The sequence below is a fragment of the Mchenga conophoros genome, linkage group LG15, assembly GCF_057382185.1.
Source record: "Mchenga conophoros isolate Kocher_MC1m ecotype Shallow Benthic linkage group LG15, M_conophoros_male_GT1.1, whole genome shotgun sequence".
Taxonomy (NCBI): domain Eukaryota; kingdom Metazoa; phylum Chordata; class Actinopteri; order Cichliformes; family Cichlidae; genus Mchenga; species Mchenga conophoros.
Genome location: NC_140540.1, coordinates 34,403,294 through 34,426,450, shown reverse-complemented (window position 1 = coordinate 34,426,450; position 23,157 = coordinate 34,403,294). Strand labels below are relative to the sequence as shown.

Genomic DNA, 23,157 nt, shown 5'->3' with positions numbered 1-23,157 from the left:
ATACCAGTAGGCCAGCTCTAATAGTAATTTGGTATGGCTTCGCGGGCCAAATGTAATTAGGCTGCGGACCAAATTTGGCCCGCAGGCCAGAGTTTGGCACCTATGTACTACACGATGCACAACACACGATTAAGGCGAAACTCGGGCCGATCCCCAAAATGGTCGCACGACTGAAAAATCGGCTCAAAATGGGCCAAAATTGCACAGTGTATGCCCAGCTTTACATTGTATCTCAAAAGATATAGTTTTGACCTTCATCCATTTTCTCACGCTTATCTGGGTCCAGCTTACAGAGGCAGCTGTCTATTTATAGACATCCTCCCTCAACTTGTCAGTGACCTGCTTCACTCTTCGCTCAGTAAATAGGACGTCAAAATAAACAGCGATTCCTCCCTTAGCTGCATGCAGCCCTTTGCCATCTGAGAACAATCGTGTCAGATTTAGAGGTGGCAATTCTCATTTCTTTTGCTTTAAAACTTGGTTGCAAATCACCCAGTGGGAGCTGGAGGTCACTGCCTATAAAGTCACTTGCCTCACCTAAAAATGTTGGTCAGTCATAAAATTTAGGAACAGAATTGATAACAAAGGGTCCGACTTACTGCTGGATCGAGAGCTTTCACTACAGTTGTACAGGGACCTAATGGCCCATACCAATGAGCTCCTGCCACACCTGAGTTTTTGCTTCAGCTACTGCCGGATCCATTCTCCTCTTGGATTGTCAGTGACTGTCAGCTGACTCAAGACACCTACAAGCTAAATAAAACTTATAAGACTCTTTCTCCTCTGAAACTTTAATGTCTGGATCTTTTGCAAAACTAAATATACTAAATAACTGGAGTCCTGCATTGTGCCTGTGCCAGGATGATAGAACTCTTCATGTATATGTTAGTGGTCTTCACAGTTTCCACAGTCCACTTGGGCATACCTATGTGCCAGTGGTCACAAAGACATGTTATCATACTCTGAGTTGTTCCACATCAACAGTCACAGGGCAAACACTGAGAGCTTTGTGAAGTTATCCTTTTTCCGTTTAGTTATTCAGAGCTTGTCTAGATGAGAGGTATGGTTATGAGAGTTAAATTAAACCTTCATTAAGTAAAATTCCCGCAAGGTAGGCAGTTTGGAAAAGGAGCAGGCTCCTTTCAGCTTTCCATCTGCCTTCTGCTATATGACTTCCTTCCATGGACTGTCAGCCCACTTTATTGTAGTATTCATTACATGGTTAAATAGTTTTTATGTTTCCCATTAGGAAGCTAAAGCTGCCACTTAGGCTTTTGCTTTGTGAGTTTTCAAAAATCTCAAAGTTAAAGAAAAGTCTGTCAGATGTAACCAGACTTCATTTCCTCAAAGCAATTTCAAGTTTTTCGCTTTATGAGAGTGAGTGTACGAATAAATGGACTGTATAAGGATGAACATCTGGATACATACAGCACACTTAACAGGATGGTGGCTGAGTCAGAACTATGAAACTGGGCCCAGACCAGTAAGATTCCAGAATATCTTTTTCACTTGCTTTTTATTAAACATAAAACCATGAGGCAGGTAGTAATCCCTCCCAGCTCTCCGGTTGCTGATGATGATAAATGATTCATGTATGTAAAAAATCGAAATCGATCAATTAAACACAGAAAAATACTCACAAAGCAGATTCCAACTTAGTTCTTTAAGTTAGCATTTGTACCACATTTAAAACATTCAGGAAGACACATCTCTTTCAGCAGATTAAAGAATGGACAACCTAAATATGTGGGGGTTTTTGTGTGGGGATATCATATCTTATATGATTTTGTGTCTGCAGGATATCTTTAACGCAGTGATCAAACAAAACCCGTTCCTGGTTCATCAGCTGCCTTGCTTCTGGAACGTCCAGCTGTCTGACCACACCCGTTCCGAAAAGTGCTACAAAGATGTGTCCGACCTAAAGGTGAGATCTTGATAAGCCCGTTATACATTTATCGAGACACATATGAACCTGCTCGGAGGTGTTCCCCACTTTCTATCCTTTATTTTACTTTCTATTTTTCAAATAACTAGACATTTCAAACCCTGCATAAGAGTACTATTAAAAAATGAGATCAAAACAAACTCTAATGTTAGTTGTTAGTGCCATTAACCATGCTCTTTAGATTCACTGCTCCTCTAAACTCCAAAATAACACCAGCATGCAGCTATAGATTATGTGCACTTTAGCATATGCTACTTCCGGTGGGGAAACGCCTGTAAGGCGCTTCGTTTCCGGTGTGATATTCGCACCTTGTTTACGGTCGGGTTTTCCAAAAACAGGTCAACCAAATGGATGAATCAAGCGGCGATTTACATTTCTCAAGATGTCTTGAGCATTTAACGAATATATCTGTAGATGATGTTCATCGACTTGTCGATATTTTCCCCCTCGCCTCAGGGCAAAATAGAAAAAGGATTCAAATTTTATATTTCTTAGTATTTGTATATAGTGTTCTCTCGTTTATTGCGGGTGTCTAAAAATAACCAGCAATAGGTGAAATCTGCAAAGAAGCCAACTTTATTTTTTTACAATTATTTTATATGTTTTAAGGCTGTAAAACCCCTCACTACACGCTTTGTACAGTTTTTTTCAGACAGGCATCGACATTTTCCCACTTTTCTCTGTCATTTAAACACTTTAAGAGTTCAAACCTTCGTAAAAAAAAAAAAAAAAAAGTCCAGTATTATAGAATGAAACCAAAGATCAAAACCTGTTTTCAGTCTCAAACATTTAGTTGAAAAGTAAACATACAGTATATTTGTTTTCCTATAAATAATAATGACGGATTTTAGAACTAATGAATTTAAATGTAAGCTTAATTGCTTCATTTAAGCTTAATGCACCTTATAACCCGGTGCGCCGTATGGTCCCAGAAGTCCAATGTTTTTTGTGCCATGGTTATCTTCCTCTGCCTCTCGGGTGCTACCACAGGTGCCTATGACGGTGCAAAACGTTTCGTCGGCATTGTTTTTGTTGAGGAGAAAACTTACAAACTTACAAACATACAGTACAGCACTTGAGAGTCACACTGCTAGCGATTGATGTAGCGATTCTGTACTGTACAGGAGAGACGGCACGGAGATCGACAACGGTCTGCAGTCGATCAGGACGCAGAACACACTGCGCTTTAAAAAAAAAGAAAGAAAAGAAAATCATGCAAAATTGCACTAAAAACATCCGCGAAACAGCGAGGCTGCGAAAGGTGAACCGCGTTATAGTGAGGGACCACTGTAATTGTGAAGCTAAGTCACAACATACCCTTCGTAAATACTAATATATAGAGACCCTTACCAGCAATCATTCATGTATTTTTTATATCCTGTGGCTTTTTTTCACGGTTTGTTGACATGCTGTGTAGGAGAGCACTTGACCAGCTGATATCGACATAACGGGGAAACATCTGGCTTTGACTATTCTTCACCTGTAGTTTCAATACTGGACATTTTCCTGTTTAAATCATAAGAACTGTCACTATACAGAGATGTGCTTCTGAATGTGGACGATGTGTCTTCTGATGTGATGTAAACAACCAATCGATCTACACGCTTCAAACGTCAAAATTGATCATTTTATTTTTAATGACACGGCAATGGTGAGTGTTCCCACCTTTTGCTCTTTGTAACTTAATGTAATCTTTCCGTTTTCGTATTTCGGACATGATTTTGGAGTCCACCTTCGCAGTAGCGATTGACCGCAAAATAAAGCTACCAGAAATGTACAAGCCTACATCCGGTCTTAAAACAGGAACTTAGCATTTTCTCGTGCACAGGGTCTGTTACTGTTCTTACCACACTGGTCTGTGTAGGTTTTTAGTCATCCAAGTAAAAGTAATAGAAAATAACTGGACGTATTTAACTTTCCACACTAGCACAGTGCTTTTGAGACCGTTAAACAAAGACATTAAGAAACTCTGCTGAATGAGTTTTAGGAAAAGCTCTTGATCTTACCAATCAAAAGTGAAGCCACGCCTCATACATGTTTTGGCAGTTTTGTGGATTCTTTCATGTGGTTTCTTCTATAATGTATCTTCTTGCATTGGATAATGCTACATGTGCTCCTCGCACGGTTGGCAGTTCATTCTATGTCCACAAAGTGTTCTTGGCCAAAACACTGAGTTGCGAGCATCTTGAATGGCATTGCTGAAACGTATTTATATCAATCTGCAAAAAAGTGCAGTTAGTGAAATGGCACCTTTGTCTAAAGCACTGAGTGAAGTAATTTCACATCTTAGCAAACAGTATAATGAGGCTTTTCTTCACTGCTCTCTCATTATTTTTGCCAGGTATTGAGCCAAATAACGGACAAGTGTTAACAACAAGTAGTAACTTTGTTCTGCACTCTTGGCAAAGCGCAGTGTAAATGTTTTGGTTTATTGCTCTGATTCTTTAGAACCTGATGATACCAGAAGCTTCTTCACCACTCTCCCATTTGTGGTTCTCCTCAACAGGTGATCCACTGGAACTCTCCAAAGAAGTTGCGAGTAAAGAACAAGCATGTGGAATTCTTCCGGAATCTCTATCTTACCTTTCTGGAGTACGATGGCAACCTTCTGCGACGAGAGCTGTTCGGCTGTCCCAGTGAGGCTGACCACAACAGTGAGAATGTATGTGGGACTTCTGTGCTTCTGTTTCTGTTGTCAGTGTAGTGAAGTTATTTGAGATGGTGCTTAACCACTGTGGGATTCAAACTGCCATCATCCATTTAGTTAGAAACAAGTTACATTTGTAGCGAACAAAGAGTAAATTTCTTATCAATTGAAACATAAGTCAGGAATTCTCTTAACTCTTGACTTGGTATTGACAACATACATGAGAGTTTCTACATCTCCTGATGTAACTGCTATGCCTAGTACATTAAATTAATACCTGACATGGTAGGTTCAGGGTATGCTGGCTAGTCAGACATTAGCATTAGCATTGTGGATGCACATGGACATTTTGCATCACCTACACTCATGATGCCTTTACTGCTTCTGAGGTGTGCGCCAGGTTTTATGAATTCCTATCATTAGCTCTTTAACAGGAGAAAACATCTAGCACAGGGGTGTCGAACTCCAGGCCTCGAGGGCCGGTGTCCCGCAGGTTTTAGATATCACCCTGTTTCAACACACCTGAATCAAATTATTAGTTCATTAACAGGCTTCTGGAGAACTTCAAGACATGTTGAGGTGATAATTTAGCCATTTAAATCAGCTGTGTTGGATCAAGGACACATCTAAAACATGCAGGACACCGGCCCTCGAGGCCTGGAGTTCGACACCTGTGATCTAGCAGAAGCAGGCTCAGGGAGGGAAAGTCATCTTTTGAGGGTGAGGGAGGGAAGGAAGGAAAGAAGGAAGGAAAGAAAGAAAGAAACCTATATCCATATGTATTGTACTTCCTAAAGTTTTTATTGACATGACTCATATTACTTTTATGCTTTACGTGTTCCCAGTCAAGTTGGCTACTGACAGTATTCAAATGTTTTGTTTGGGGGGGGGGGTGGTCTGAATAACTTCAGACCTGCTTTGTATAATTAACATACAAACACTGAACAAAAAATCTAAAACTAAGTGATCTGATCTTTACATTTTAAGAGAGCAGGATTGTCATGAACCAGGAATTGGACTCAAACACAAACTCACTTAAGAAAAACGTGAATTCAAAATACAGTTTTATTGCCGGGAACAGAGGGAGCGGCGATACAAAACTAAACCGGGAAAATCTAAGAATATGAACTCATGGGGAAACACAGGGAGAGACACGCAGCCATGAGGGACGACGCGACAGAGGACTGAGGGAGATGCTGACCTAAATACACAGAGGGATAACAAGGAAGTGAGAAGACACAAGGAACAGCTGACATGAATAACCATAACGAGACAGGGGCGACTGGACTGAACAGAATAAACATGAAAACGCAGGACCTTCACAATAAAACAGGAAACATGATGTGGGAGTAGAGGAGAGGCAGATCACAGCGAGGGAGAGCACAGACACGACACGCTGGGGAAACATGGAAAACCTAACACAATAAAACATGAAGGGAACCACGGCACAAGAACTCACACCACAATATAAACACAGACACAGAGGGAGACACAGAGGGCAGAGACACAAGGAGGGAATCCAATAAACTAAACTGAACAACCTAGGAACCATGGAATAAATAATGAACTAACAAAATACAAAAACACAAGAAAAACTAGGAACACTGGGACAAAATGACCCAGGACCATGACAATGATTCTGTGTTAAAAGAAATTACCTGTGCTTGAAGCATATCTATGCAATTTTTATTTTAGCCAGAGTAGCTCAAGTAAGCACAGTGTTACATATTGGACATTGTAAACATAGCCTGGAGTAACAGAGGATAAACTTCAGTGTTCATTAATAAGTTTTTGTGCTTTTGGAGCCATTACTAATCTGTAGAATAGAATGAACAGAGGTGTGTCTTGCCATAACAGTCCCACAGCAGGCACCCTGCTGCCCTCTACTGTCAACAGTGATAAACATTTACTTAAACAAAACTCCAACCAGGTGAAACTTGTATCCCCGGCACACAAACAGTGTGAAATATACTATAGAATCTCAGCATAGATAGGGCTTGTTTAATGGTTGAATGAGGCATGTTGTATAAAGTGCTCAGTGCTAAGGCAGAGTAGGAGAGTATAGCATAAGCAGCAGTCTATCTACCATGCCAGACACAAAAGCAGCTGTTCACATGTCGGTAATAATGTTCATGATCAAAGTCAGTGGCTCAGACTGACGCAAAAGTGCCACTGACCTTCACAGTCAGCAAACAGCAGACAACAGGTCTGTTCTTGTTAGAATCATAACGTGCAGAAACTTTTTAGCACATGTGAAGTTGCATTCGTTTAGGTTAAGGACAAAATGACTCGCAAGCAATAAAATAGCAAGAATAAATTAATTGTGCAAACCTATGATGATGCAATAGATAGATAGATAGGTAGGTAGGAGTGGGCACTTCAGCAGTCAACAAGACTCTCTGATTTGGAAGTATTTTTTTTATTTTTGCAGGTTTATTTGCTTTATTTCATTTTTACAGGTTCTACAGTTTTTCTATGCTGACACCAGAGTTTAATATTATGTATGTCCTCGAAAAGCAATATGTAAAAATGGCCATGATCATCCAGTCAAACACACAGTTTTAGAGAGAGTGGGTTGACTGAGAGAGAAAGAATAAGAGGACTAAATGTGTCGTGCAGGTACAGGAGACATTTATCAAAAGTGGTCACCTTATTCCGTCCGACTTCCTCCGGAGAATAACGGACTGTATTCTCTGAAGGAAGTTTGTCACATCATTTCCCAGTGTCACACTTGAAGGAGCGATCAAAATTGGGATGAAGTCACTGTACAGTATCTTTGAGTTGCACACAGGAAATACTCGTTTCTGCTCGAGCTAATTGAGAACAACCTTCAGGATGCCTTATCTGAAAGAGTGTCACTGCCAGAAATTGAAAAGTTTCTGCTTGATTCAGCAGAAGTGATTATAAAGTGGAAAAGAATTAAGACCTTCACATGCAACACCATGGGACAGCAGAGGTTAAATGCTCTTGCCATGCTGTCAGTTGAAAACAAATTAATTTATGGATTGGTGGAGATCGTGAAACTTTTCTTTCCAAGGAATCCATTTGAGTTTAGAATGCTTTTATTTTCACTGGAACAGAGTTTAAACGAAATTTCAATTTCTTTTACAATTACAACTTTTACCATCACAATAGGATTGCTCCATTCACTGGTTGAGGGCTCAGTAACCCCCAAATCCAATATCAGAGCTACCTACTTCTCCAAAACTCCAATCCTGTACATTCTCTGCCATATTGGTGTACTCTCTTTCAGGCAGATGTCAGGCTCCACAAGGTTTCTCATCCCTGGTTTCTTCTTAAAAATAACTTGGCAGGAATAATGGCATGCAACTTCTCCTGCTGAGTTACAGAGAGATGGGAGAGGTCAAGAGAGACAGAGTTAAGCCCAACAGGCATAAATTCCTCATTGATATCATCCTCCTCAGCCACAGTTTGCACGAACAACTGCTGCTGGATTGGATTATTCTGGGTTTTCCATTCCTTTAGCTCAGGGGTGGGCAACTCCAGGCCTCAAGGGCTGGTGTCCTGCAGGTTTTAGATGTTTCCTTGATCCAACACAGCTGCTTTAAATGGCTAAATTACCTCCTCAGCATGTGTTGTAGTTCTCCAGAGGCCTGCTAATGAACTAATTATTTGATTCAGGTGTGTTGACCCAGGGTGATATCTAAAACCTGCAGGACACCGGCCCTCAAGGCCTGGAGTTGCCCACCCCTGCTTTAGCTGATTGATGTGAAATTTGTTTTGGATTTCTTCTCTCTGGCATCTGGATCTCATGAGTTGTTGAACTGCTTTCTTAGCACAGCACCTTGCCATTTAGCCAACAATTTGTTTTCAGCAGTAGGAAGTAATAAGAGTACCTGCTGTCCTTGGCTGAACGAGCTCTCCCTTGCGGCCCTGTTGTGACAGTACTCTGCATATGTCTCTTCACCAATTTGGTGTTTTGCTCCATTTTCTCCCTCATCTGAAGAATGTAGTCCAACACGCTCGTCACCTCTTTCCTCGGCCTCACCCAGGATTCCTGCAGAACATCCAATGGTCCTCTCACCTGCCTGCCATACAGGAGCAGGTGAAAAAGGTGAAAAGCCGGTTCATGCTTGAGGCACTTCCCTATAAGCGAACAGCCAATCAGGAAGCCACATGTCCCAATCTTTAGCATCAGCTGAGATTAAATTCTTCAACATTGCTTTCAGAGTTCGATTGTATCTCTCCACCAAGCCATCTGTTTGGGGGTCTAAATACTGCTAATACCTTAAAGCTTATACACCTGCCTCAGGGTATGCAAAAGAAACTCAAAACCATCATCCGTCAAAATCTCAGATGGAGTATCCACCTGGGAAATAAAACCTGCAAGAGAGCATAAGCTGTCTGTTTAGCTGTAATTTCCCTAAGGGGAAATGCTTCTGGATATCTGGTACTGTAGGCACAAACCACTAATATATAGCGATTACTTGCCTGGGTTCACTCTAGCGGCCACACTATATACATTGCAATGCGACTGAATGGAACATCAATAACAGGTAAAGGCTTTAAAGGAATTTTTGGGACATTTTTATCACCAGCCAGCTGACAGATTGAGCAAGAAAAACTCCTCAACCTCTCTGTTCATACCTGGCTAATAGAACCTGCTGGCAATTCGGTCCCTTGTCTTCTTAGTTCCCAGATGCCCCACCCGTGGAATAATATGCCCCAATCTTAAAACTTGCTCCCGCTGCTGCTGTGGGAACACCAACCTTAGTCTGTCATCCCTGTTTGCTTTGTAGTACAACACTTGTCCTTTGACGAGTGTTGTACTACAAAGCTGGATGGCATTACCTTGGCCTCCAGTAACACTGAAAGGAAACTTTGTATCGTTTTTGATCAGGATATGTCCTTCAATGCACATACAAATATGTGGGACTGCTTTCCTTCATTTGTGCAAGATCTCTAAAATCATGTGACACTGACACACTAGTGTATTCATTTATTAATTTTAGACTGAATTATTGTAATTTGTTATTATAAGTTGTCTTAAAAACTCCCTTCAGTTAATCCAAAATGCTGCAGCAAGAGTACTGACGGTGAATAGACAGAGAGAGCATATTTTTCCTATACTGGCATCTCTTCATTGGCTCCCTGTCTTAAGTAATCAGGCCTCACAGTATCGTGTCACCCTCCCTGAGCCTGGTGATGCCAGGTTTTTCCTTCCCACTCTCATCATATGATTTTTGGGGTTTTCTCTTTATTATTGTAGGGTCTTTACCTTACAATTCAAAGCGCCTTGTTATTGTGACTTGGCACAGTATAAATAAAACTGAATTGAATTAACCAACACTGATGAGACTCCTCCTTCAGCTTGATTGCTCCTTTCACCTCTGTCCACCATATGGTTCAGGGATTACCACTCCCATAGATACCAACCACCTTGCAGCCACAGTCCCTTGCAAAATCTTGCCTCGTAGGGTGAGGATGGTTAAGAGTGAGGTGGTGGATGAGCCCAGAACTACACAGGAGGAGCTTGTTAATCATCTGAAGGCAGATGAATGCAGCTCACAGTCACCAAGACTGCCATTGGTAACACAAAATCCCTCCTGAGATGTGTCCAAACTACGAGAATTACCAGCAAAAAGGGTTTCCCCATCAAGTACTAGAAATGTTTTGTTTGGGGATCAAATACTTATTTCACTCAGTGACATGCATGTTTTGTCTAGTTTTTTTGTTGTTGTTGAGATTCTGTCTCTCTGGTCTGTAATCTGTCTTATTCTTCCTATCTTTCTCTATCTGCAGCTCCAGAAGACACTGTCAGAGCTGGATGAAGATGATCCGTGCTACGAGTTTCGTCGAGAGCGATTCACTGTCCATCGAACACACCTCTACTTCCTGCACTATGAGTATAAACCCAGCTCTGACAACACAGATGTCACTCTCGTCGCCCAGCTCTCTATGGACAGGTGCTGGTTTACACCCACACTTACAGAAGCTACACAGGTGTGTTTAGTTCAAAGTGGGCAGAACAATGAAGTGGAAGGCTTCCAGAGGTTTTAGAACATTGAAAATGTTAAGAAAAAACATATTAGAGCTGCTCCTGGTTAGAAAAAACCCACAATAAACAGCTGTGTTGGCAAATCTGTTGACTGATGAAGATCGAAGGAGCAAACCTCTTAGGTATGACATTGGGGGAGAAATATATTTACATATCTAGGCTAATGGTTTATATATATAGTCCTGCACTACCAAAGAATACTAGGATACTTAAAAAGCAGAAGCAAACATCCTTCCAGTAACAGCTCTTTTTCAGTTTGCAGCTTTTGTCATACTGTCAAATACCCAAACCTACCTGAAATGTTTAAAGGTTAGCCATTCGGCCTGTACTCTGCAGTTTTATGTTTTTAAAACCATAGACCAGGGAAAAGTATTTAACAGTCAGTAAAAATGACTACCCCCAGAACTTCTGAGCTTCTAGGTTAATAATTTTAGAGTCTAAAAGTGTCCTTGATTAACATCAGAAAGTGAGATCAGTTCATCTCTTATTCGGCAATAATCTGGATCAAGGCGATATAGTGGCATTAAAAAGGTTTATTTTCACATCTTCATGATGGGGAATGCTTGCAAAAATATTGACTGGTAGCAAAGTAGACAATACATCAACATAGTAAAACAATCAACAACTGACTGTATAACATACATGTAGTGGATGGAGCATTAAAATTCTTTACTTACTTACTAACAAAATCAAAACCAGTCTGTGAACCCCTGGCAACATCTGGTCGCTAGAGGAAAATGAATATTTCCTGATGGCTGCTGAGTGGTTGCTGGAGGTTGCTCCCTGTGGTTTGGTGAAATTGGCTGCAAAGACGATGCTGCACTGAAAACATCCTTGTGATTGCTTTGTCCGCTAGTAAATTATCATAGTTAGTTATAGTTTGCATGGAAAATGGCAGTTTGTATTATTTTAGGGTCTTGAAGGGTATTGAAGCAACTGTTGTTTTGTTTTGGCACTTTTTTTATAAAATTGAATCGAATTGTCTGCCGACACTTAAAATAATGGATTACATTTAGAGCTTTTCGAGACCATCAAAGCGCTTTACAATTCCACTATTCATTCACTCTCACACACTGGTGGAGGCAAGCTACAGTTGTAGCCACAGCTGCACTGGGGCAGGCTGATAGAAGCGAGGCTGCCATATCGCGCCATCGGCCCCTCTGGCCAACACCAGTAGGCGGTAGGTGAAGTGTCTTGCCCAAGGACACAACGACCAAGACAGACAGAGCAGGGGATCGAACCGGTAACCTTCCAGTTACAAGATGAGCTTCCCAACCCCCTGAACCATGGTCGCCCCGATAAAAGCTAACCACCGAATGGTAGCGTAACTTGGAAAAGTGCAAGTCAAACCAAAACTTTGCCTTCAGTGTTAACTAACAGAAACTAACACTTTTCAAAAATTTCATCTTTTACTTTAAAGGGGAATGATCTCCATTTCTTGTGTGCAGACCAGTCAGTGTTTTCCATACTGTCTATGGGCAACCATGGAAATGTGTTTGCAACTAAAGCAAATACAAGGAGGTTTTTGGTTCAGTGCTCTATACACCTTTGCAATCAATTCCACTTTGCTACAGCAAGCAGCCTCTTGCAACTACTCACCAGACAAAACTAATACTCCAGTCGCGATGCATGTGTGTGTATGTGTATATGTATATATATATATATATGTGTGTGTGTGTGTATGTGTATGTATGTATGTATATATATATATATATATATATATATATATATATATATATATATATATATGTATGTATATATGTATATGTGTGTGTATATATATGTATGTATATATGTATATGTGTGTGTATATATATGTGTATATATATATATATATATATATATATGTGTGTATATGTGTGTGTATATGTGTGTATATATGTGTGTGTATATGTGTGTATATATGTGTGTATATATATATGTGTGTATATATGTGTGTATATATATATATATATATATATGTGTGTATATATGTGTGTATATATATATATATATGTGTGTGTGTATATATATATATGTATATATAATAAGTTATTTGGTGATGTCATTTATGCCTGTGATCTGGTCTTGTAGGCTCCAGATGTTGGAGGCCATCTGTAAGCACTGGGAAGGCCCCATCAGCCTCGCCCTGTACTTGTCAGATGCTGAAGCCCAGCAGTTCCTTCGCTATGCTCAGGGCTCTGAGGTGCTGATGAGTCGTGGGAATGTCGGTTACCACATTGTCTACAAGGAGGGTCAGTTCTACCCAGTCAACTTGCTACGAAATGTGGCCATGCGACACGTCAACACACCCTACATGTTCCTATCAGACATTGACTTCTTGCCTATGTACAGCCTCTATGAGTATCTCAGGTAAGATGATTAAGTAAAAACCAAAGGACAGCTCTAAATGTTGATCTCATTCCTCATTGACACTGTGAACAATCACTTACCGTCTATGTGCAGGAAGTCTGTGGTGCAGCTGGACATGGCCAACACCAAGAAAGCTCTAGTGGTTCCCGCCTTTGAGACACTTCGGTATCGACTGTCATACCCGAAATCTAAAGCCGAGCTGCTGTCTCAGCTGGACATGGGCACACTCTTCACCTTCAGGTTAGACATGTTTGTCCCTGTCTGTCGTAGAAGGTATGTGAACCAGAAAAGAATAGTAGATTCGCAGATACGTTCTGTCAGTGGACTCAGAGGACGAGAGCAGTCTGAACACCACTACTCTGAAGGGAAGGCGCACCAGGGGTGCTCAGTGCAGACATAAGACATGAGTGGCACTAACAGAAAGCTGCAATGAGGCACACATGACATCCAGTAAAACCAGCGTGACTCAAACCTTCTGCTTTACATCTGGAACAGAAGGATAAGAAGCTGGTTTCACAAAATACTGATGTTAATAACTTTGACATAAATTAATGAAAATGTAATTTCATCTCACAGACATGGAGATAATTATATGCCTATGTTTAGTGTGAGTACAGATGCAACACTATACTGGTCAAAACTCTACATGGACTGCACACATGACTCCTGTGTGCAGTCTCTATGGGTGCCCAAGGCTCTTTGAGTCATATTCACTTTGCTTCAGTCTGTAATACGTCTTTTATCTTATGGTCTTATGGCACTCACATATATGGAGATAACTGTGCTGCCATCATAAATGATTTGGTCTGAATAGTGGGGTAAAAACTCAAAGACTCAATTTTCACATCTGCGCTAGAGAAAGAGCTTTTAGCATCCCTGTGTCCAAAGTACCACCTAATCTTTTAGGAACTGTAGAGTGCATTTCTGCTCTGGTAAACTACTTTCCTTTTTTCTCCTTACAGATATCATGTGTGGACTAAAGGCCATGCACCAACTAACTTTGCCAAATGGCGGACAGCCACCACTCCCTACAGAGTGCAGTGGGAGGCTGACTTTGAGCCCTATGTTATGGTGAGGAGGGACAGTCCTGAGTATGACCGCCGCTTTGTGGGCTTTGGCTGGAACAAGGTGGCTCACATTATGGAGCTGGATGCACAGGTAACTCGGTGCTCCCATTGTCAACCTCAGTTACTCCCAAAATTGGGACTTTGTGTAAAATGTAAATACAAACAGAATCCAGTGATTTGAAAATCTCTTTAAGTCATATAATAACACATCGGTTATTTAAACTCACAACTGGACGAACATACAGTAGACTTATTAGCAACAGGTCAGTAACATGAGTGGATATAAAAAGAGTTTTTCTCAGAAGAAAATACAGGAAGAAAAATGTATCTACAAATTTTGCAACTAGCTTAATTCAGTTCAGTTTTATTTATGTAGCGCCAAATCACAGCAACGGTCACCTGAAGGCTCTCTATACTGTAAGATAAAGATCCTACAATAACACAGTAATGTTCCTAAACTGTGAAGACTGAACATCTCATTGTCTACAGTACATTATATCATCAACAGACTAAGAGAATGCAACACTTCACAAATCACCGTGTGTGAACACAGCTCAGAGTGCCGTCCGTACGTGCAGGTTAAAGCTCTATCATGCAGATAAGAATCATCTGTAACATTGATCCACAAACACTGCTGTCTCCGATGGACCAAAGCTCAAAGTGGAAAACGGATCTTAGGTCAGAGAAATCGGAACCAAAATGTTTTTTGGAAAACGCTGCGTCCTCTGGACTAAAGAGGACAGGGATGACCTGACTGCTTATCGGTGCTCAGTTCAAATGCCTGTATCTTTGATACTACTGGGGGCATCAGAGCCTATGGAACTGGCAGCTGACACATCTGGAAAGGCTCCATCAGTGCTGAAAGGTATATACAGGTTTTAGAGCAACATAAAGACAGCAGGTGTCTTTATCATAGTTTAGCAGGACGATGCTAAACTGCATATTGCATCTATTCCAGCAGCACGGCTTCATAGCAGAAGAGTCCACACCATTCACCAGCTTAGAACATCTGGAGCCTCAGGACTGTTGAGCAGCTAGAATCCTCTATCAGATAAGACCAGGACAACATTCCTCTGAGAAATGTCAGCAGTTGCTCTCCTCAGCAGTTAAAAGAATCGTTCAAACCACCACCACCTTCAGACTGGTGTTTTGGACCTCAAGTAAAGTTAAAAGCATAGCTGATCAGCACAACTCATCACCAACTGGTGGCAAGTTAAGTCAGGTTGTAGGGGAAGACGCTAGATAGGTCTCATACTCAAGCTATTATTCTGAGGATACGCTGACCAGTCAGCTGACAGGTAACGGTAGGCCCTACGTTGCCAGAGTCACAAAGAGAGTGACTCTGGCAGTAGCTGAAGCAAAAACCTGGGTTTGGTGATGCTATGGAACAAGACTTTTAACTGACGTCAAGGCAAACTGACAAACTGTCAAGTGACTCAGAATAGAGAAGCATCTTCCAGCTCACCTGTATGTGGTGAGGATAGAGAGCTGCTGACTTCATATAAGGATATCGTTAGGTGGTGAATGTGGTGTGGCTATGGACTGAGAGGTGGAGCTGGTTGTCTACCGTGTGGAAGGTTGGGGGTTCACTCCCTCAACTTCCTCAAGTCTGCATATCAAAGCAAGATACTGAAGCCCATGTTGTTCCCCATCAGAGTGTGAGAGTGTGAAACAATGTTAGATTCTAAGAAATTGAAAAAAGCACTTCAAGCATTCAGAGTAGTACAAAAATGTATCAATTTATTAACTGACTTATTAGGAGGGTTTCTTTGAGCCCACTGACATCCTTTCCTTTGAGGAGGCAAATTGTGGGGGAAAGGGATGACTGGTCTATCCCTGGGCATGAGGTCAAGGAGGTAGTTAAACAAGGACATTTTTCAGTAGTTGGGGAGAGAGCGGTCTGGGCATCTTTGCCAAGACAACTGCCTCTGTAACCCAGACAAGCTGCAGTCGATGGATGGAAAACGTTTAAATTTCTCATTTAAGTTTGTTTTATAATGTGATACAGAATATTTTCAAATGATGAAATCCTTTTCCACTATATTCCATTCCATTAGGATAACTTAACTTAAGATAATTTTGATTTCCACTGTGTAATTTAACCACATTTATTTTTGTATTTTGAGGATTTGAGGATAAAGAAAGCTCAAAAGCTCAGTCGGTCAAATGATTGGACAGGTTGTATGGCTTTACAGTGACAGGTCCTGTTCTCTTTTAGCTGAAGAAGAAATCAGCATGCGACTCATTATGACTGGGTTTTAATTTTAAGAGGTCATAGGTCAGGTTTGACTGAAGTGCTTAACAATAGTCTTTATGCAAACATCCTTTTTTGGAGCATAAAAATGCAACTTCTAAAAGTCATAGAAACTATTTTGTGTTTATAAAATTTTTATTGTCACTATATCTAATGTCTGTGTGTGTCCTGTGACAGGTGTTGCTCATTGTTGAAAATATGAGAATAGTAATTATGTTAACTGCGCACTTCGGTTCAGTTCGACTGAGAATTTTAGCTTCTTATGCACGACCAAGAGGCATGTGGCTCATGCAGTTACATGTTACCAGATCAGATGGGCTCAGGTATGAACGGTGATTCCTGAGGAATTCAGACTGAAAGTTTGTTCTTTTCTCTCCACAGGAGTATGAATTTGTGGTTCTGCCCAATGCTTTCATGATCCATATGCCTCATGCACCCAGCTTTGACATCACCAAGTTCCGCTCCAATAAGCAGTACCGGGTCTGCCTGAAGACCCTGAAGGAGGAGTTCCAACAGAACATGTCGCGGCGGTACGGTTTTGCCGCCCTTAAGTACATGACGGCTGAAAACAACAGCTAGCCACCACTGCGGACCCTCATAGCCCCAACTCTGAACTACTGACATGCTCCACAGGCTGCACGAGGGGAGCATAGTGTGAACGGAAGCCTGTGTGGGTCCTGGGGATACTTTGAGACTTAAGTCCCTCAGAACATTGGACACTGAGTGTGACACTGCAGGGGCTCTTTTGTTCCAACTTTGTCATCAGTTGTGGATAAAGGAGAAAATGTGTGAAGTGTTTCCTTCTCCCAGGATGTTAAAGCTATGAATGATCGCACAAGGGACTGCTGGGGCTGGGCCCCAGGTGTGTGGGCCTCAAGCTTCAGTTATGGAATATGATAGACAGCAAACAAAAATATTGCCTTGCCATATTTCTAAGACCAATGACAGTGTTATGGCTATGTGTAACATTATGTGTGTGTGGGTGTGTGTTTGTATGTGTATGTGAAGGTAGATGTGTGTGTGTGTGTGTGTGTGTGTGTGTGTGTGTGTGTGTGTGTGTGTGTGTGTTCTGCCAGGACAGTGCTTAGCAGGGTGTAGAGCACTGTGGACTAAGCTTTCCAAAACTATGAAGTAACAGGAAGCTGCAGTATGACTGACAGCACAGCCCCGGCTCCAATGCAACCGATCTGCAGGCAGCAGGACAAAGAGGTCAACATGTTGACAGAGAGTTAAAAAACCTTGTTGTGACGAGTGAGACACACTCAGATACTGAGGGTAGCAGCCATCTGACCATCTGCTGCTGCTGAATCTGTTTCATGGCTGATACAGATCAGAATAAATCTTCCTACTCGTATGACAAATAAGCTAAAAGTGTAATAATGTCTGGAGACCATCCGCTTGGTTAATTTTCAGGGGATCTCCACATCAGCCCTGTAGTGTGTCTTCGGTTTTGGTACGACTACAGAATGTGACAGCAGATGGAAGCATTGTCGCTTAGTTAACTGCCTCCCATAACAGAGTGCAGCAACAAGGCCCAACAGTCAGCATTATCTATGAGTGGGTTAAATGGTTGATGGGTGGATGGGAAATCTGTAAAAATCTACCAGTTCCAGTAAGGTGAGTCCCAAACACTTTCTTCCTCACGCTCGTTCTTTCTCCCTCTGGCCTCTAGTTTGACAGCAGTTCAATTCAGGTTTTTTATATAGCGCGAAATCACAATAATAGGTCCCTGAAGGTGCTTTAATGTAAGGTAAAGACCTTACAATGATACTATAGCAGCCAAATGAGCCAATAACACAGTGCCAGTGTGCGCTCTCTTTGTTTGTGAGGTGTCACACCATCAGTTGGTGTATCGTCAACTTATTATTGGTCTGGTATGAATGTTGTGCCACTAATTTCATGTTACCTGGAGAGGCTGTGGACAGACTGGCAGCCATAGAGTCCTGATAACAAGACACTACTGGGCATTAATGTCCTGTATGATATTATAAAGAAAAACTAAAGTTAGATACGGGTCTAAAGACATTAGGAACACAAATCACTGCAGGAATAATTTTGTAATCAATACAGTGAAAGTGAAACTGAACGTTTTGACTTCAGTGGAAAACATCATGAGGTCAGGTGAGGAAAGAAGTAGTGAAGCAGAATCCCGGTATTTAACCCAGATTTGTTTTGTCACCTTTAAAATGGTCCTGAAAGTTGCTGACCCACTAATCATCATGTGATTTGCCCCAGGAGTCACAGTGTGAAACGGCTGTGTAAAGGTCCGATCGCTCCTCCTGTGCACTTCACACATTGCTGTAGTCAAATTATTTAATCTTGGCAATACCTAATAAGGTAGCCACCCCAGGTATCATCCCTGGGTGGCTGTAGCTGAGGATCTACTGATCGCAAGGTTAATGGTTCGATCCCTGGCTCCAAGTTGCAGGGTCTCTCAAGCATCCATCAGTGTGTGAGTGTTAGCTAGGAAGCACTGAAAGGAAAGTGCTTCTGTGAATGTGGCGTGTTGTATAAAGTGCTCCAGGAGAGTAGAAAAGTGCTATATAAGAATCAGTCCATTTACCTTTTTTATTCATTTTTATTAAGTCTGCTTTACAAAGCGTTTCACACGGGAATGAGCTTCATGCAAAGGTCATTTCAAGAAGAGTTCATTTATGGGCATAACAAATTGTTCAAAATATATATATCTTTGACTAGGATGTAGATGATGATCTGTGTTGCTTGTCAGTCCACTTATAGGACACCATCACTGCTTTCCTGTTATAGGAAATAAAGGCAGCGTTGAACCACGTTTCCTTAATTCACCCTGATATAATTATGGCTCACATTCTTCTGTGCAGCTTCGCTCAGCTAGGAAAAGACAATCTGATTATCTGAGCACAGCTGCTGCCCTTGTGTTTCCTGCTGCCTGCTGTACTTCAGTCATGAGTGTGGTGGTAAAGCAACCTGTTACCTAAGCAACCAAAATGTAATAAAACTAACACATGCATTTTAATCCACATCAGTCCTTCTTCCTGCAGGTTAGGCGTGTAAAAATTGTTAACTGAAGGTGCAGTCAGCTGCAGTTATGGATTCACTCTTCCACTTTGAGCAGCTGGAGGCACCGCGGCCTCTGTCAGGTCCCAGCCAGGATCAGAGTGAACGCGTCATTAGGCAGCAACTTGTCACTCGGTCCTAGTCTCCAAAAAAGTCCCTGGACTCACACAAACTTGATACTGATGTGAAACTAGAGGCCTCTCTCTCACACACATCCCAGTGATCTCTCACCCTGTACAGGAAGCTGCACAAGGTCTTGGTGCAGGTTAGTGTGTATGAATGTGAAGAAGCTATCTAAGTGACTGTTGTATGATATTCGGTCTTCGTCTGTTAGCCTTGCAGGGCTGAGTGGGGCTGCAGTGTGTAAGTAGGACAGTGCTGATTGATGCTGCTACCTGAATAAAAGCAAAGAGTCAAAGCGTGCCGTTTCATCATTCCTACTTCTGTGATCGCCAGTTTGACCTCATGAACACAATAAATAAGAACACAGCTGGCACTACAGTATAGGGGAAATAGCCCATTCTGTTTTCAGTAGTCTGAGGGACGTCTTTTTGGTTTGTGAAGACATTTCAGCTCTTATCAAGGAGCCTCTTCAGTTCTAACAACTGATGGAGACTCCCATTTAACCCAGACTTGGTTTGTGACCTTGGAGATGGTCCTGAAGGTCACTAACCCAATAATCATCATGTGATTTGTCCGAAGCCGAGGTGTAAAACAGCTATGTAAGGGTCCAAGCACTCCAAAGTGCACCGCACAGCTTAGACTACATTTTCATCCATTCTTGCGCCACTGCTGCCAGGATATCTGATACATGATATGTCTTGGCTGTGTGTTGAAATCACCTCCCCAGGCACCCTTGTCAGACAAGCATTGTCCTCCACAGTAATGAGAAGAACTATTTAGCACCTTTTTATAGTGTTAACAAAATGCTTTGATCCATCCTTCCATTTTCTTCAGTTTACCCGGGTCGCGGGGGCAGCAGCCTACACAAAGAAGCCCAGACCTCCCACTCCCTAGCCAGCTTCTCCAGCTTATAAATAAAATCTCTCCAGTGTGTCCTGGGTCTGCACTGCACTACCCAGAACACCTCACCCAGGAGGCATTATTGTCAGATGCCTTTCAATGTGGAGGAGTAGCAGCTCTACTCTGAGCCCCTCCCAGATGGTCACTTCACACTGGCCTGTGAACCACTCCAGTGCGAGCTGGAGGCCACCATCCTGATAAAGCCAACAGAATCACATCATCTACGAAAAGCAGAGAGGAGATTCTGAGACACAACTTTTCGGTTTGGCTTTTAACCCAGTACAGAAATGTTCATTTTATTCAGATTTTGTTGTCTTTCTGATGTTGGTGTTCTATATTGTACTTTTATTTTTACTCTGGCAGTAGAGTGAGGCCCCACCTCACTTTGGTTATAAGACACTCGTGGCTTAGTGAATGTAACCTTCACATACTAAAAGCAAAAATAAAATTTCTGGTTGAAATGTTGCCAACAGAACCTTAAGTCAGCCATTCCCTCAGTTGAAACTGACACCTTTGCCAAGCTCGACCTAACGACCTAGCCAAAATGTTCAGTAAGGATCTAGCTCTCTCTCTTCCTTATGGTGCAGATGATTGTTCAACAGACAGAACATGAAGCCATGGATTGTGCATTACTGACTCATTAGTACAAGGAATGATCTGTCCTTCATTATCTCCTATGCACAGGTTTTTTCTTTGTAGAGAAGAAAGACAAGTTCCTTTGGCCCTGTATCAACTTCCGTGGTTTAAGATAACGACAAAGAATAAATGCCCTCTACCCTTGCTTACCTCTATTTTTGAGTTGCTCCAGGAGTGCGACTGTTTTTACCAAGTTGAATCTCAGTAATGCTTACATTTGGTGAGAATAAAGGATTGGGGATGAGTGGAAGACAGCAATTAATACACATCTGGGTCACTTTGAGTACTTGGTAATGTCTTTTGGTTTAACAAATGCTCCTGCAGAAATTTCAGACCCTCAAACGATGTCCAGAGATTTCATTAACAACTTTGTCAATCTTGATACTCTTGATCTTGATGATACTCTCATCTTTTCCAAGACTTCTTTGGTTTCATTGTGGAAAGAGGTCCTTTAAAGTCAGACACAGTAAAGGTTCCATCAGGGTGGAGTAACGGAGGGAGCTAGCAATAACAGTCAGGCAAGCAAGCCATGTTGCTCGGCCATACTCGCCTCTCTCGACTAACCCACAGAGGATGCCTTGCAGTGGGTGAGCGTCTTTACTGTGGCACAAAAGGTCATTTTGTTTCTACTTGTCCGGTGTGGCCAAAAGGCTGTGCCAGCCAATAAATCTAAGGATACTGGCAGTCAATATCTTCTCCCTAACAAGTAATACCTGCTAAGATATGTCATCAATACAGTTTGGTAGACTGTGAGGCCATAAAGTTTCATTAATTACTATCACCTATAGATCTGGTTATCAAAATGTCAAGATAGTTTTCAACGTCTGACTGATCCCCTGACTAGAAAACTATCCTTCCACCCACCTGCATAATTGGCTCCCTGGCTTTGAGGCCAAGGGAAAACCCTTGGCCTCAAAGCCAGTGATGTCTTCAGCTTTCTGGACTTTAAAAAAATATTGTGGAAAAACCTGACCGGAGAAGAAATGGGAAAAAAGTAGTAGTAAATGTTTATATTTCCTTATACAGAAGTTTAAAACAGGCAACAAGTTTTGTTGTATAAAAAGCTAAAGCCTTGTGCATACTTTATGAAGTGCAAATGAGGGTTTAACCATTCTGTTATGGGAATGTTTTGGGGAAAAACACTGGGATCACAAGAATGGAAAGGGCTGCAGACGGAGGTGAGAGAGAGGCTGCAGTCAGATGTGGACAAAATGATAAACTTGAACTTTTCTGCTTTTATCGTCATTTATTATCATCTTAACATTGAGGCAGACAGTGAGCTTGTTTTTTATTTTATTTTAAGATAAATAATACTACCCTTTATCCAACGTTCAATTGGAACCTCTCCATAATGCTCTTCTTCTATAATTATTAAATTGATGTGTGACGTTTGTTTTATTTATTTAGCAGGTTCTGAAATACATTTTATCTAAAAGGTTTGAAATTAAATGATCTAAATCATTTGCAAAACAAAACCTTTAAACTTCACCTGACTTTGTATTATTGTAGTTCTAGGTATTGTTGTTACTCAGATTAAACTCAAACACCTTGCTTCCTCAAACCCCTGTTTACTTTCTTCATCTGTAGTTATCCCTCTTTGTTTTTTGCTAACCTCTTCCTTTGAATATTATCTTGCGATCACATAATAAAACCGGGCAACAAGCCAACTGAGACATAATAACCACAGTGAATGACACAAATGGAGGATCTGACCAGCACTGAATGGGTTGATACACAGATAAAGAGGGACTGTGGTTCATGTTGCTCTCCTAGCAGTAGAAACTGTCTCAGTAATATTTTTGATTTTTCAAAGTAAACATAACCAAAGATATTGTGGAACAGTTCTCAGGTCGAGTCTATGCAGAAACGGTTTTGCAGTTCTTCTGGGATGACAGTATCACAGACTGGTATTATGGGCTCTTTTCAACAGGTGATGAAGACTCACAAACGTCTTCTGAGCAACGGAAGAGGGTCGAGGAACTGCCACTGCTGACGATATGAAAGTTCGAGTTAGAAATCATTGTTCAGACGTTATGCAAAACAGATTAAGACCAGTAAGAGTAGAAATATATCGGCACCAATCCATTTATGATTCACCGTTCTATTTATGACATCAATACAAGTACACAAAGATTGCATGTTGAACATGGGGCTTCATTCACTCCTCATTTGGTAACT

The 23,157-nt window shown here is 41.5% G+C and overlaps 1 protein-coding gene across 3 annotated transcripts in view; it reads left to right on the top strand.

The window, feature by feature from the left end:
• large1 (LARGE xylosyl- and glucuronyltransferase 1) overlaps nt 1–19,739 on the top strand; it is a 69,251-nt gene extending 49,512 nt beyond the window's left edge. For all 3 annotated transcript variants that reach the window (XM_085247092.1, XM_085247090.1, XM_085247091.1), the window contains exons 9-15: nt 1,799–1,924; nt 4,452–4,607; nt 10,356–10,519; nt 12,685–12,963; nt 13,057–13,203; nt 13,926–14,121; nt 16,666–19,739. In XM_085247092.1, the coding sequence (XP_085103218.1) occupies nt 1,799–1,924; nt 4,452–4,607; nt 10,356–10,519; nt 12,685–12,963; nt 13,057–13,203; nt 13,926–14,121; nt 16,666–16,863 (1,266 nt within the window). In that variant the 3' untranslated portion in view covers nt 16,864–19,739. The remainder of the gene's footprint in view (nt 1–1,798; nt 1,925–4,451; nt 4,608–10,355; nt 10,520–12,684; nt 12,964–13,056; nt 13,204–13,925; nt 14,122–16,665) is intronic.
• The last annotated feature ends 3,418 nt before the right edge of the window (nt 19,740–23,157 follow it).